Source organism: Microcebus murinus, chromosome 23 (assembly GCF_040939455.1).
Source record: "Microcebus murinus isolate Inina chromosome 23, M.murinus_Inina_mat1.0, whole genome shotgun sequence".
In the NCBI taxonomy this organism is placed as follows: Eukaryota; Metazoa; Chordata; class Mammalia; order Primates; family Cheirogaleidae; genus Microcebus; species Microcebus murinus.
In genome coordinates, this window is record NC_134126.1 from 19087538 (window position 1) to 19104264 (window position 16727).

At 33.5% G+C, this 16727-nt stretch overlaps 1 protein-coding gene across 3 annotated transcripts in view; it reads left to right on the top strand.

Annotated features, from left to right (window-relative positions):
* GPATCH2 (G-patch domain containing 2) overlaps positions 1-16727 on the top strand; it is a 172436-nt gene that overhangs the window by 107439 nt on the left and 48270 nt on the right. For all 3 annotated transcript variants that reach the window (XM_012745596.2, XM_075997051.1, XM_012745598.3), the window contains exons 7-8: positions 9194-9233; positions 15779-15849. In XM_012745596.2, coding sequence (XP_012601050.1) covers positions 9194-9233; positions 15779-15849 — 111 coding nt within the window. The remainder of the gene's footprint in view (positions 1-9193; positions 9234-15778; positions 15850-16727) is intronic.

Genomic DNA, 16727 nt, shown 5'->3' on the forward strand with positions numbered 1-16727 from the left:
AGTAGACTATTAAAAATATTCCTTAATCTGGAAGTCATCACGTGACTTTTGGCATAAATCTCTGAAGGAGTTCAAATAATCAAGTGACTTTATTAACCAAATTCCATTTATTTCCATTTAACAATTTTGTGAACAATGTTTCTGAGCACTCCAATCTATAAAAATAAAATACAGTAATATAATTGATGCTAAAAGTAATATTCATCAGTGGCTATGTGAACTAATTTGAGTGGAAAGCTCATTCATGATGCCTTTCTAATAAAATTTTATTTTTTATGTTTAACATTATCAAAATATATTTGTGCTGGTTTAATTAATTGAATACTATTGGTAACTGTTTCAAACATTAAGTAACTGATTGTTATCAACTACCAATAATTCTTACCAGCATTTACTGACACACCTTTCAAAATAATTTTTAACTCGTCTTAAGAGTCACAGAGATTTCAGAAAAATACACGCATACATATTTTTGTTGCAGAAGAATATGGTAGGGTAACTAATAAAGGCTTCCACAGATAAAAATGTATTAGGTTAAAATTCTGTGAGGAAGTGAATTGGCAATGAGTTTGAGAAGAAAAGTAAACCATGTAAAATTTTCAACTTTTAAAGGTGTATGTATCTAGTTTTTGTTTTTTTAAATGGATAATGGTGAATATCAAATCATAGTGATATTTAGATTCCAATGTATATATTTAAGTGTGTGGTATAATGGTTTTATTTTAAAATATCAATCTATAATTGATATAAAATTGGATTTTTTGAAAATATTGAAATTTATGTTGAAAAATTTTAGATGTCTTCATGAAAAATATGTGAGGAGGATATTTTCATAACTGTTTCAGGCAATATGTACACAAAAGTGGTAAAGACCACTGTTGTATAGAATGCTTTCAGGAAAAAGTAACAGAATATTCTACAAATAGGCTCAATAATAGTATCTGCTACAAAGGAATCTTTGTTGTTTTCCCCCAAATTCCCATCAGCAATTCTCTATACCTCCTATCTGCCTTTGGGGTTTTTATTTGTACTTGATCATAGCATTTATCACATTATTCTCTGGAATATAATTGTAATATACATGTGACTGACATTCCCATTAATGGACCCAAGACTTACCAAAATTGGAGACTTTGTCTTCTTCTTTTTGAGTCACTTACAATAAAGAGCACAACACCTTACTTATCAAATCAAAGGCAAAATTATCAAGTTCTGCTGTTGGCTAGTGATGAAAAGTGTTCATAAAGGCATTAACTGAGTAATTGTTGAATATAATGGATAATTGACAGGAGAAGCAAGTACTTGAATTAGAATAGAATGGACCTTAGACGCTATCCATTGCAACTGCCTGATTTTTACAGATGAGAACTTGAGACTCAGAAGGGCTAATAAGTTGCTTGGCTTCAGGCTCTAGCTCTCAGAAGATGTAGGACAGACCACCACCAGAAGTTAACACTAAAATTGATCATCTCTGGATGATGAGATTGTAGGTTGGTTTTATATTTTATTGTAGGGCTGGGGGGGGGGTAGGTGTACCTTTTGGTATTTTTCATACTTGATTTCAATGGACATGTTATTTTATATTTAGAGGGTGTGGAAAGCCACAATGAATATTATTAAAAGAATGATGCATTTATATAGTTGTATTGCATAGTTCTTCTCGTAGGCAAAGGCATTTTGTATATGTTAACTTCGTTCTATACCCATATCAGCGCTGCAAAGTAAGCAGGGTATGAGCCCTGTTATGAATTTGAAAAAACTAGAATTCAAAATGGCTCTGCAATTTGTCACATACTACTAAGTAATGGATCAAGAGCTGAAGCTTGTCTCTGTTCCTTCTATTGCAACTCATAGTTAAATTGAGGATAGTAAACTCTTTAAGTCTTCATTATCATGCCTTGTTATCATATCCCTTTATTCTCCATGCTCTGAGTCCCTTATATCAATTCTTCTATCTTTGAGCAGAATAATTTAATCTAAAGTTTCTTCCCATCATGTTACATCACAACTATGTGATAATGTTTGACAGTGAAAAAGGAAGAGAAAATCTTCAGTCTATGTGGTAATGCAGCTAACAAATGGTCCAGTTTTCAGTGTCTTGGTAAACTGTCATCAACACACACTTTCCTGATGCTTTTGCAAGAATATAAGGAAAACGTAGATTAACCATGGCTTTGTGTAAACTTTACGGTAGCCTACCTCAGTGCTTGTAATAAAGAACCTGTAAGAATGGCCAGAAATAGTCATTAAATTACTAAATATTTAGAGACTTCTAATTGGATAGTAAGCAACAACTACTACTTTCATTCAGTTAATAATTCCTCTAAGTCAGTATTTGTTTTGCTTTGGAAAAACCCCCACAAAAACAATTTGACATAGATGGGAATACTTAAAATAATTTCACTTGCTAGAATCTCAAGCTTAAAAATAGAGCAAAGTATTTATTTTACAGGCTCTAATGAAAGAATATTTAGGAATTTTCATTTTTGAATCCATGTGATTAGATGGTTGTAGCGTTAACAAAGTTCAGTGTAGGGCAGCTTAGAAATAACTCATCAAAGGAAATAGAGCTGCTGAACTGGGGAAGGGAAAAAGTTGTTTTTAGGGTTAGTAGAATGCCACCCACTGTGGTGCTCGGTGTGGAAAAGCTCACCTCTCCAAAAGTGCTCAGCTCAGTGTATGAGAAGAGTGGAATCAGGTCAATCAAAATGTAGATAGATTTTATAAAAATAATATATGAAAACTTCAATTATAAAAAAATTAATTACTTACAGTTGGTGAACAGCCAACTTTGCTCTACACATGTTAGAATATGGAGTCTTATTTTTAAAGGTAAACTAACAAGTGTTCTAGACAGATACTGAGAAGCCTTGCAGAGTATTATAACTATGAAAATGTGATCATTTTAATAAAGTAACACAATGTTGCACTAAGTTTTACATACCATCCACTAATTATTTCCTTGGAAAATATATACTGTATTTAAAGTCAAGTTGTCAATATATGATAGGTTTCTTTTAGTAGGAAATATTTTGCACAGATAAATGAAATATTCATTAAGATAACTAGAGAGCGACACAAAAAGTGACAACAGGCTCAATCCAGCTAAAACAGAGAAGTTAGTATGAAGTTTCTGAGTGAAAATAGTCCACTAAGTTTTGAAATGCACATTTAATTATTCTGTGGACTTACTAAAAATACAAATATTAAAATGTGAAAAATAAAATTAATTTATTTCTACATTTTAAAAATATATATGTAAACATAAAATGAGGTTACTTTTTATTGATTCTAATTCCATTTATATACTTCTAAATGATTCAAGAAATTTTTCTTTTCTTTCTTTTTCCAATAACTTTTGAGATAATTGCTTATAAATAGAGATAAATATGATTTATTAATTTATTTTGAAGTTGATATTTTTATTTTGCTTTTATTTCATTTTTAAGTATAAGATATTTACCTGTGGAATTGTATGTAAATCAAACTTATTTTCAATGCACATGGGTGACTCATTATAATCCTATGATGAATTCCTTTATAAAGCAAATATTCACCCCTTATTTTATCTTTTGTGTAAATATCCAGTTTGCTTAAAGCAAGATTTGCCCGGATTAAAAGTTATGTTCATTGGGAATACTTTTACAAGTTGAAATTTAGCATCTATTGCTTTATAGTGAAAGTTCCCTTAATTCTGGATTGAGATAAATAAGAAATATGGATCAATTCCTCCTCTAGGGACTTACTGTGATTCCATGTAGCTTACATATGTCTTAATTTTTAGTTATAGAATAAACATAATATCAGTCTTTTCTTATATAAGATAGTTTTATCTTTATGTCTTTACTTATGTAAAATATAGATTATTAAACTAGATATAAAACATTTCAAAATGATGATGGTGGTGATGATACTTTATCTTGTACAGTGTATTGTTTTTTTCAGACTATTTTCATATGCATCACTGTTTTTAATGTTTTTACTACCTCCTTGAAGTAGTCATAGCACATATTACACCGCATTTTCTGAATAATTTGACTTTTCTAAGGTGACTTTTCCAAAGTTACACACTCTACTCTACTCAGCCAAAAGTCAATTAAAACAACAAGTATTTAAAGTATCTATTATGTGTTTGCTAACATGCTCAACTTGTAGGAGAATCCTATAAGTAGCACCCATGAACACTAGTTTCTTTATAGACATTTAGGAATTAAAAGGTGGTTATTGCATGTAAAAATTTACAGAATAAAAGTTAACATATTAGTATATTCCACATGTATTAATATTATCAGGGGAGAAAATTAATATTTATTTTTAAACACCTACTGTATGCCAGTTTCTTAATCTTATTTAAGTCATCCAATACTGAGAGGGATTAATTTTATTTTCTACGTGACAAAGAAACTGAGACTCAAAAAATAAAAATAATTTGTCAGAGTTCTCCTAGCTAGTAAGTGCCAAAACCTATATCCAAATGTAGTTCTTTCTGATTTAGCAGCCACACCAGGCTGGTTTTCTTACATTTACTTTCATAGTTTAATAAAAGAAATGGAGTTTTCAAAGAGCATCTTGAGCATAATTTTAGAGTGGACTCTTGTTTCACAGAAAAAGTTCATGAATGAGGAATAGCTTTACCATCCTGGTCATCTGGTCCATAGAACATAAGAATGTGAAAGAATCTTAAGAGATCACCCAGTCTAGTGCTCTCATTCTTCTTCTTTGATATAGAATAACATGATGGCTATGATTGATAAAAAAAACTCTGTCTTATATCACTAGTCATTCATTTATCTCTTTATTCAGAAGATGTTTAAGAGGGCCTACTATGTGCTACAGTATACAATACAGTATACAGTGGTGAACAAGACATGATTGCAGCCTTGTTACAGATTTTTATTTCTAGAGATATTTAGAGACATTGCTAGAATATTTATTACATGCTGAGCTAAGTACTCTAACAGAACTTTTAAAAAATGGATTTGAACTAGATATAGAGACATTTGGAGGGGTGGGGAACCTACAGCCTTCTGATTTCAAGATTGTTCTTTTTTAAGCACTAAAGGAGACAAAGAAAAGCTTCATCTTTCTCTGTTGCACCCCTTTTAAAAGAAGGATTTGTTCTGTAAAATTTGGATTCAGTCAAAAGGCCACACTTAAGGACATAGAAGGCCACGTTTGGCCTTAAGGTCACAAGTTCCCCACCTCTATTAGGAACTAAGTCAATGGTGATAAGAGCATTTCAAGCAGAGAAATTAACACATGCTGTGTTCAAAAAACTAAAGAAATGCTAAAGCAGATTGAACACACAATGTGAAGGAAGATGTGTAGTATGTGATGAGATTGGAGAAGGGTAGGCAAGGACCACATGATACCCAACCTGATAGGTCATCTTAAGGAGTCTTTCTCCTTGTAATAGAAAGCCACTTAAGGTTTTGATTTGCCTTTATTTATTTGGTCATTTGGGGTGAATGAACTCTCTGTCACTTTGTGGTATTGATAGAGGGATAGACACATAAATTATTAGAACAGAATAGAGAACCCAGTAGTAGCTCCAACAAGCCTGGCCAATGGATCTTTGACAAAGGTGTAAAAGCAATTCAATGGAGGTAGAATAGTCTTTTCAACAATATTTGAAACTCTTATTCTGGAAAATACCCTTTGAGAGGATGAAAGGAAGCTGCAGACTGGGAAAAAATAGTTGCAAACCACATATCTAACAAAGGACTAGTATCTAGAATATATAGAATATATAAAGACTTTCCAAAACTTAACAGTAAAAATAATAATAATAATTCGATAATAAAATGGACAAAAGACATGAACATCCATTTTACCAAGGAGGATACATAGATGCCAAAGAAGCACATGAAAAGATGTTCAGCATCATCATCTTTTAGAGAAATGCAAATTAAGACCACAATGAGACATCACTACACATCTATCAGAATGGCTGGAGCAAAAAATAGTGACAACATCAAATGCTGATGAGGATGTGGAGAAACTGACTCACTCATAAATTGCTGTTGGATTATTAAATGAGGAAGCCATTCAGGAAGTGTTTGGCAGTTTCTTACAAAACTAAACATGCAACCACTATACTCATCAGCAATTGTACTCTTGGTCATTGATCCCGCAGAAATGAAAATTATGTTCATAGAAAAATTTGAACACTAAGGTTCACAGCAGCTTTATTCAGAATAGCCCCCAAATGGATACAGCCTGGATGTCCTTCATAGATGAATGGTTAAACAGACTGTGTGTACATCTACACGATGGAATACTACTCAGAATAAAAAATAATAAACTATTGATACACTCAATATTTTGATTGAATTTCCAGAGAATTATGCTGAGTTAAAAAAAAAAAAGCCAATCCAAAAAGGTTATACATAGTATGATTCCATTTGTATACTCTTCTTGAAAGGTTAAAATTATAAAAGTGGAGAATAGGTTAATGGGTTACAGAGGTTAAGTATAGAGGAGTGAGGGTTGGAGTGAAGTGGGTGTGGCTATAAAAGGACAACATGAAGGATCACGGTACTAATGAACTTCTCTGTTTCTAGACTATCAATGCCAATATCCTCATTGTAATATTACGCTATGGTTTTGCAAGATGTTTTCATTTTTGGAAACTGGATGAAGGTGCACAGAATCTCTATAATTTCTTACAATTGCATGTAAATCTATAATTATTTCAAAATAAAAACTTAATTTAAAAATTGATCATTTAGCAAGCAGAACAAAAAGACATGGAAATTTTAGGAGGGAAAAAAAATTAGCAGGTCAATCCAGAAGATCTAACATTTAATCATTAGATATTCCAAAAAGAGGAAAAAAAGAAAACAGGCAAGAAAAAAAACCCAGAAAAGATGAAACAAATTTTCTCATACAGAAGGACATAGATCTCCAGATGGAAAAGTCTCCTCCAACACAATAAATGAAAAAGGCATACCACTAAAGAAATTAAAAACTTCTAAAAGCATCTAGAGGAAAAAATACCGATCACATTCAAAAACAACAGAAATAACCATTGGATTGGTCTCTTGGAATCTAAACACGTGAAGAAGAAAACAAACCAGGAGGGAAAAAAGGCCAACTCAAACAATGTCCTTCTCAAGCATTCTCACTGTTTGAGTGAGAGCTTCAGCAAAAGGCAGGCGTGAACTAAGAAGCTGAGGTCCAGCAAAAGAGAGAAATGACATGAACACCCAGTGAAGTCAAAGAAAGTTCCAGGACAGATCTGGAGAACAGCATCTCAGATGAGACCAAATGGACAGAGGGCTTTGGGAAGAAGATCTTTTGGAAGCTGAAAGGAGGAGTAAGAGATCAATATATTTTCAGAGATTTTTAAATATTTGAAAACTATCAGGGATAAGGATGTGACTGCTGTAATAAAGAAGGCTGGTGGGTACATAGAAAAAATAGCAAAGAGAAAAAACAAGGCAAATACCAACTTTAGGAGAAACAAAGAGCAGCAGAAAATATTCACATAGTCATAATAATGTCTGTATTCACAATCAATTAATCAAAAATGGTGTTATAACTGAAAGTAGAGGGTTGGGAGTTAGCTATAAAAGAGCTAAATTTATGATAATATAAAGTCAGTCTTTAACATCTGAGATCAATTAAGTGTAAGATATCAGTATAACCATAGTCTTCAGAAATATAGCATTAAATACTAAAGGAAAAGACTAAAAGAGTTGACAGTGGTTTCTCTGAACAAAGTTTAGGAGTCAGGATAGACAGGACAAGAGATTGCTGTTTTTAATTCTTTTAGGGTTTTTTTTCTTTTTAACTGTGTGTATGCATTCGGTCTTTTAAAAAAATGTTTAAAAGCAAAAAAGGCACAACTCATAACAGAAGAAATACCTTAGTCAAGCTGTCGGGGGGACTGCAGTGAATAATTAATTAATTTGGTAATTAATCCAGATGTCATTCACCAATACCAGTAAGTGTCCATTCTTCTCTCTTTAGTGGTGGAATCTGATCAGCCAAGGACTATCACTGTCTACAAGCTTGAAAAATATTACAGCGAGAGCATAGACAAAGCCTATTCATGTAGAGACTGTTAATTCCTAGTTTGGGGACCACAGAGTCTAGAGAAATGCATAGAAGTTTTAGAGAATGCCAGGAAATGTGCTCTTTAAGCCCCTTGCCCTTCTGCAGCATGATGTGGTGAAGTTACCTTGGACAGGTAATCTAACTTCTGAGCCCTCATTTCTGCATCTGGAACATGAGAATGATCATATGATTATTATGAGGATGGGAAATAAACATGTCATGCATGGGCCTGAAGAGTACTTAGTCCATACAAGTACTTAGTATTATGGTTTTTGAAACAATAAACAATATTAATAGTAATGTTGATATCATACCCTGTGATTTTGGGCTTCTCGTAGTTAATTTACCATAATATCGCCCTCTCGATTTCCTAGACCTTAATGTTTATAATTAGTTTTTATTCAGAATACTGCCAAAGGACTGGGCACATAGCTAATTATTACAACTCCTTTTGAAAAGGTATCACTAGATAGATCAATATGAAGAGTCCCAGGGACAGCTGAAGCAAAAAGGTCTAAGCTGGGCTATGTGAGAAGGCAAAGCTTTGAGGCTGCAGTGATTTCTGTATTTTCAACGTTGTTGTTGAACTTGTCCTCAGCCGGATTCTAGGTTGTTATAACTATGAGAGGAATGGGTTCAAGGCACCTTCGCCTGACATTGCAGATGTCATATCAAGGTTTTTGTGTGTTGTGCTTTGGGGACGTAGCCAGAGCATATAATATTCTTGTATTTTTAACATTTTTTTATAACTCCAACAATCAAAAGGTCATAATTTGTTGTAATGGCGCTATAATTAAGTTGTGGTAAATGATAGCATTTGTAGATTTTATAACCAGAATTGATTCATAAAATGAATACAGTCCCAGCAGTTTATGTTAACATAATTAAATGGAAATGTAATTCTAACTCAGTTTGCTTATTAAATTGAAAATTACCGGGTTATGAGCACTCTTACATTTCTGTCAGAATTGGTCTAACTCTAGAATTACATGAAATATCCATTAAAATAAAGCATATTTAAGGCTCCGTTGCTGGTGGCGAATAAATTTCTTAAAGCACATGCGGAGTGATCATGTGAGCGCATGTGCTTTCAGTTAGGTTCCTGCTAATGCCTGTTCTCTTTCCTCTACAGCCATTGGTTTAGCCCTGGGGCTAGGACTGAGCTTGACCAGGTAAGGAATGTTCTAATCCACAAGAAAGTTACTCAGTCTCTTTCCAGTCTTTAACTGTCTCCCTTCAGGGTAGTAGATCAGCTTTACATGAAAGGCTACAAATCCCCAGTTTACTTTAAAAGGAGTAAATTGTGCCAATGCTTAATACAATGACCAATGAATGATCCTCAGTCTGTGTCAGGGTTTTCCTGTATTGTCACCTTCCTCAGTCACACGTGTGACTTCCATGGAAAGGCTCTGCAAATCACTCGTTTGTAGGACCTCCCTGTTTATATTTTTTTTCATAAGGGTAAGGTATCAAAACTGTCCCTGTGCTTAAGAATGAATTTGTTTTAAACATAAGGTCAGCCAGCAAGAAAATGTTTTTATCTGTGAAGTTTAGAAGACAGTAATAGTTTCTTACAAGTTTCCATTATTATCTCTAGATGAATTGTTTAAAAAAATATATATATATATATATCTTACTGGTATACTTGATAACACAATGATTAGTTGACTTAGCAAGAAGTGAACATTCATTTCAGTTACTTTTCATATAAAATAGTCTACTTTATTTTCCCGTTGAAAGTATTTGTCTCTGAAGCATGCTAAAGTTATTTAGGGCTTAAATTTGTGTTAAGTTTTAAAGCATATACATTGTAGGGTTTGCATCCTTGCAAAGTTGTTTTTGTTTTGTTTTGTTTTGTTTTTTCCATTGTGGATGATAAAAGCTATTTTTAAAATACAAGGAAACAATAAACCTCAAATCCTCGGGGATGATTTCTTCTGAGGGGTAAGAAGGTAGATAGGTAGTAAAGAGGGGTTTGTACTTAGTAATGGTAATTGGTGACATGACTCTATTGGTGATATTTGGTTTCCTGGGTTGGGGAGCAGATTCACAGTTGGTTGCATATACCATAGTTCCTTTTACTTATAAAAGGAAGGTGCTACACACTTCATTACAAATTATTCTTTATTTCTTAACACACATGCACCTAATAAAAAATATCTTGTGAATTTAGTTTGAATGATTTTTTAATTTGCCTTTTTCCATAAGACTGATTTGCCTCTTTACAGATAGACAGTTCTCACATTAATAATGGAATATCTGCCACTGTTTTTATAGGTTCAGAAATTAACTAGGCTAAGTTACATCTGTGATGAGGTCATCTTATTATTTTGAATGAAAAAATTAGACTTTCTCTTTTCCCAAATGATTCATGTCCCTCCATGTATAATGCTCATAAGATTTTGTTTCTAGTATTAAGTTGGATCAGGATTATTTTATCCCAAACTAAATTTTTTTAAAACTCACTTTCTGCCTTGTAGAATTTGAGAAATATGAAGTGATGTTATAAATTTGTGTTTTGGATCACAGTAAACCTGAGTACTTCTGGCCAAGCTTTTATTCTCCAGTTAAAAATTTAATTTTAACAGCTAATAACTTATATGGAAGAAAGTTGACCAGTTCTTTTTCATTTTTTAATTTTTTTTAATCCTTTGACCAATTTTTGAATCAGTCTTTTGCTTAAGCTTTGGCATGCTCTTTCTTATTTTATCTTGATTGGATGGGTTATTAATTAATAAATACAGTTAATTCTTATTGCATACTGTATTTATTATCTATAAAGCCAACTCAAACACTAAAATTATTGAATACTGAACCATTGCTCATGGGGGAATACAGAATTAGGTTCCTTTGAGCCTTTGGTCACAATATATTCATCAACTGATCAATACATAGCCTTGTTTTATGTGTCTTTTTGTTTCAAGACACCTTATTTAATATCTGTTGTTAATTCATCACATAACTCATAGCCAACAACGTTATGACTCCTCCCTAAATGAGGCTTATCTAAAGCATGTATTTTCTCTGTAGAGCACATCACTGCCTTCTTGCAGTGAGGAGAACACTTCATCACTATGCTTGGGGCCACTTTAAACAGTGAAATCACCAACAAAAGCACAATTATGCAAAAAACATAGCGCTAAACGGACCACAAGAAAGACACTTGTTTACACTATGGGGACTGAAACAAGGCAGCGTCACCTTGTCAGACCTTAGCTAGGAACATGTGTTGCAGGCGACCCAAACTTGTATCACTCTGCCTACTCCTGTCTGCACATAACTGCAAAAGCACTGGAAGTATTGGTTTTGGTGTTACAAATAAATTTTAGCAAGTAGGTGACTCTGCAAATATGAAATCTGTGAATAATGGGGATCAACTGTACATGTAAGTATATGTACAAATATACACTACGTGCATGTTGAGAGGTAGTAATTTCTTAGTTCAACTTCGATCTAACTATAGCAAAGTAAACTGTCGGCTAAACCCAGGTGCAAGTGATGAGATGCAAGACCATGAAGAAGTATAAAATCCTTCAATATATTGTTGAATGAATGACTAATTAGCATGCATCATTACCTTTTATTTTTCTCATACCAGCTTAGCAATGCAAAGAATCAATAATATTAACCCCACTCCTCATCACTTTCCCCTGTCTTATGATTCGTCTTTCTTGCTGTTTTTCCATGCTAACTCCCATTTCCATTCAGCATGCATAGATGCATAGCAGTCATGCCTTTATCATACATTTACTAAATAACTTATCCAGTAGCCATTATCTATCTGGTACTCTCTATCAAAAGAGATATTTGTGAAAAAACAAACAAACAAAACAAACATAGCTTTTCTCCTGAAGTGGTTATAGTCTGGAGTAGGTAAGTAGTAATCAGATTTTGTTGATAAATATTTAAGAAAACCACACAAAGACACAATAAAAGCCACTCAAGAGAAATGTCAAAGTCAGTACAGGGGTGGAAGGAAGGAGGGAAGAAAAAGCAACTATAGGAAACATCTTTTTTTGTTTGTTTTGTTTTGTTTTTTGGTCTTCTTTAATTCTGAGGCTTTGCCTCCTTGAACATCTTATGGTTTGATATTTTGACTGAATTTATAAGTATCTTAATGAGTCAGATCATGATTTAGATATTACTTAGTTCTTTTAGCATTAAGGACACTGAGAGGTTGAGTGTGAAGGGACTTAAAGTTATTTTGCAGACATCTGAGAAATTACCAAAAAGTGACAGCCAATAGAAACATTCCCGAGCTAGAATGCCTTATGCATATCAGGTAGTAAAGAGAGGCTTGTGCAGAATAAGAGTTCTGCTCTTTGCTTCTTCCTCTTGTGATAAGGATTTGAGACATTTAATAATGTAAAAATGTTGTGAATAGCCATAGAAATCCTTAACTCCCTTTCTGTAACAGTATAAACCATTATTCGCAAAGAACACTTTCTTCCTGGTTTAATTCAGCAATTTTTAAAATTGTGTGCCTAGGTTTTTCATTTATGGGTTTTAATGTAATTCTTATATAAGCTGTTTTTTAATATACATCTGCAGGTCACTAATAAGGGGATTGTATCTTCGTGTGGCCTAAGTCCAGCAATCTGAAAGTTGGCAGGTAAGAAGCACTTCGCACCATATTCAGAAGTTCTGTTTTTAAGCAGAGTTGACGTTATTGAGTCAGAACCCTGAAAAGTAACCTCACTTGTGACACTGATAGGAGTCCAAGGAAACGAATATTATCAATGAGAAGAATGAAGAATTTCTCAAAATCTGATGAGCTACTCTTGCTTATTTTAGAGTAGGAATCAATGATTCTTGTTTATCTTATTTTGAATTCATAACCTGACTTCCTTTAAAAAAAAATATGTTGGGGATCTTTTAAGACCAAATAAATGGTTTTTTTGTTCTAGTAACACCCTAGATTAACTTTTTCATTTTTGTCCCTTAAAAGATCTAGGTTTACTCGGTGTATCGTGATGCAGAGATCTGAGACTGTGTTTTTATCTGAGCTTTATTTTAAAGTTGCAGTGGAACACCCAGATATACATGATTTTATTGATAAAGTGAGTTAATTTTGTGATGGCTTTTGTATATAGACGCATTGCATTAATTCCAGTATTTGTCTCATTTTTATATACAAAGACTGTCAAATCATAAATTTGAGGAAGAAAACACCTTGTCATATGAATCTAATAGAAGGAGCTATAACATCAAAGTTCAGAGAGTGTCCTGTCTCATTTAAGTTCGTCTAGGTTGGTGGCCTCTCTGAGAACTATCCAGACCTAGTAGGTACAACCTAATGTTTATTTTGGTCATTATAGTTGCATTTTTCAAAGCTAAATGGTAAAATTCTTTTCTTATTTCATAACATTGTATTTGGAATTTTGAGTTCTTTGTTTGAACTGTTTTAACACAAACCTCAGGAATAGTGTTCAAATATCTGTCTTTTATCTTAGAAAAGTTAATTAACTCTGCTGTTAATTTAAGATAGAGGTAGAGATTTCATCATCTTACCTCTAGCTATCTGTGTCACAAATGTTGGTTTGTATATATATTTTTTAAAGGCACTAGACTTAGAAATGCCAAAGTAATTAATTTTTTTATTTTCAGAAACAATTTAGTGTTCATGGTACGAAGTGTTTCTAAATTGAAACACTTTCAGATTAATGGACTTAAGATAAATGGTTGCTATTTTCTATAAGTAGTAATAATGAGATATGGCTTCAGTTACATATCAGATACCAGATCTCACTCCCTATTTCTTTATCTCATTCGTTCATTCATTCATTCAGCAAATATTTATTGAGCATTAAAAATGTCACAGACACAGTGCTAAACTCTGGAGATGCAGGCAGAATTGAATGGTTGAAGCAAAGGGCCAGAGATGAGTGAAAGCATGGTATATACCCCAAACTAAAAAGTTCAGTATGGCTTGGATATATATTCAGAAGTAAGGAGATTAGGTCAGGGGTAGGAGGAAGCATAATACATTTTAGAGATGTAATCAAATTATGAAGGGCCATCAGAGCCTTACACAAGATTTGGGGTTTTACCTGAAATGAGTAATACAATTAGATTAATTTTAGAGAGCTCATACTGGCTACAGAGTGAAGAATGGATAAGATGGGAGCAAGGCTAGAGACAGGGAAGGCGTTTGGGAGGCTGTTACAGGTGGGAGAAGATGATGATCTGGACTAGAATGAGGCAAGGAGGTGGAAAGAAGTAGATATGTATTTAAGAGAAATTTAAGACATACTTATTTGGTTAAGTCATTCCTGAAAGAATGGTCTAACCATATTCTTGGCAATCTATTAATAGTTAAGGTCTAATCCTTCTCGAAGACAGCCAAATAAACTAATAATTGATTCTAAATGATGTCATCAAATAGCTCAAAGCAGTTATCCTTCATTAAAAACTATTGCTGCTGGTAAGACAATACCCACTGATACCCAGGCTCGTGAATTGTAATCATAATCCTAATTGTAGCAGTTGAGCCATATTTTTTCTCAGCATTTCCTATGTTCCAGTCTCATAGTGCTAAGCGTTTTACATGGTTTGTCTTCTTTAATACTCACAGTAGCCTTATAGGTAAATCTTATTATCTCTGTTTTACAGGTAGAGACTGGGGCTTAGAGAGGTTCAGGGGTCCTCAAACTACAGCCCACGGGCCACATGCGGCCCGCCAAGGACATTTATCTGGTCTGCCAGGTGTTTTTGCCTCCACTGCCTGTCCTGCTTAGCAGCCAACTCATCCCGGGCCCACAGTGCGCATGTGTGGAATGTGCACCGCACTCTCCAGCGGCCCTCCAACAGTCTGAGGGACAGTGAACTGGCCCCCTGTTTAAAAAGTTTGAGGACCCCTGGAAATATTTTGCCTGAGGTTACACAATTTGTAGGTGGTAAAGCTGTTATTGGAACCTAGTGACTTGTTAGTTACTAGCCCAGCTGGGATTAGAACCCAGATCTGGCCTACACTATTACTTGTAAGACTTCTATTTTTGTTGGGGTTAATTGCTAATATTCTGTATAACTTCTTTTTAGCCCAGTCTTGCATGTGATCATATTTCTGCATAAATAAGATAAGCTACAGTTTGAGTGAGCACATAGCAAAGAGTATTTGACTGTTTTTTTCTTTCCAATTAGTTAGGGTAAAGCAAGTGTGAAGGGAAGTAGATGGTAAGGCATTTTGAGGAGGCAATCAAATATATGTTTTTTTCTAATTATATATTTCCAAGCCAATAATTTCTTTGAAGAGGAATGTTTTAAGTTGTGTTTCTTTACCATGTTAGGCGAGTAGGTACAGAGAAAATAATATTAGCTCTTTGATGTCAGTATAGGTGATACGGCCTTAAAAAATTCTCAGCTGAATGAATGGTAGAGGCCATTGACAAGACAGATGACATTACTTGGACCAGGGCTACTCCAGAGAACCAGGAAAAGAACTGAGTTCTAGACTTCCAGTTCTAGGCTTCATCTTAACTGACTGGGAAAGCAGTTTATCTATCTGTCTAGGAAACCCTGGGTGCTACCTCTAACATTTTTGCAACAATGACAATGGCATCTCCAGCAAAGGTGGTACTATAAGAGAAACCAGTAGGAAAAAAAAAACAATGCAAGTAAATGAATAGTGTCCCTTTGAATGAAAAAATATTTTTCCACTTGCCAAATAATATAATGAAAACATTTTTGTTTCTACAACTTGTCTTAACACTTTGTGTAGCATCAGCTTCTGAGAGATAACCGAGCTGAAAGAGGGCACAAGAAAAATTGTTCTGTGAAAACAGCCAGCAGGTAAGCAATTCAAAATCACTTTTAATTCTCATTATTAAATCATGTTCCATTTTCTTTGATACCAATATGAATGTCATGAATTATTGTTTGGGCTGCTTTTGGTTCTAAAAAGTTTACCTAAAATATTTTACATACTATTTATTAGACTGTTTCAGAATTATTAGTAATGAATAGAAAGATGTGATTTTTATTTATATTTTTTAAATCTGATGAAGAATAAAGAATGAAAAGGAAAAAGTTTTGTCTCCTATAACTAATGAATTTTAGTTAAGCATTTAGAATAATTGTTTATTTTTTAATTTAACAAAGTGAAATTAATCTTTTCTCCCAAACTTACACAATTCTTAGACCTTATGATAGAGCAAAATATGTGTATTTATTCTAATAGCATACAAATGAGTAAAGACTGGGTACAAAATAGTCTTTTTTAAAAAAGTGCTTATTCATATTATTTTACTAAGTCAATGGTAGTTTTCCTTTTATTACAAAGAATTTACCCTACCTAATTTTTTAGATATATATTTTTAAGTTTTGCATATGGTACTTCTAAAGACTTAATTTTGATTTAGAAGAAAACAGCTACTCTTCTTGTCAGAATATTGATCACAACTACTGCCCTGAGATTTACATTTATCTAATTTTTAACAAGATGAGATAACTGACCTCAGCAGGCCCCATAAGACTTCCCAGTGCTAGTGTGCTAAGCCCACTGAGTTTAACATTCCCAAGCAGCTGTAATATAGCTTTTAAGGACCACGCTGTACGATCTATTTCCAATTGAGAACCCAATGAACCCAAAGAAGCAAATGCAAATTCTACCTAACATACCTAATTTAGACAAGAATTGCCAAACAAACAAACAAAAAAAATACATGAAA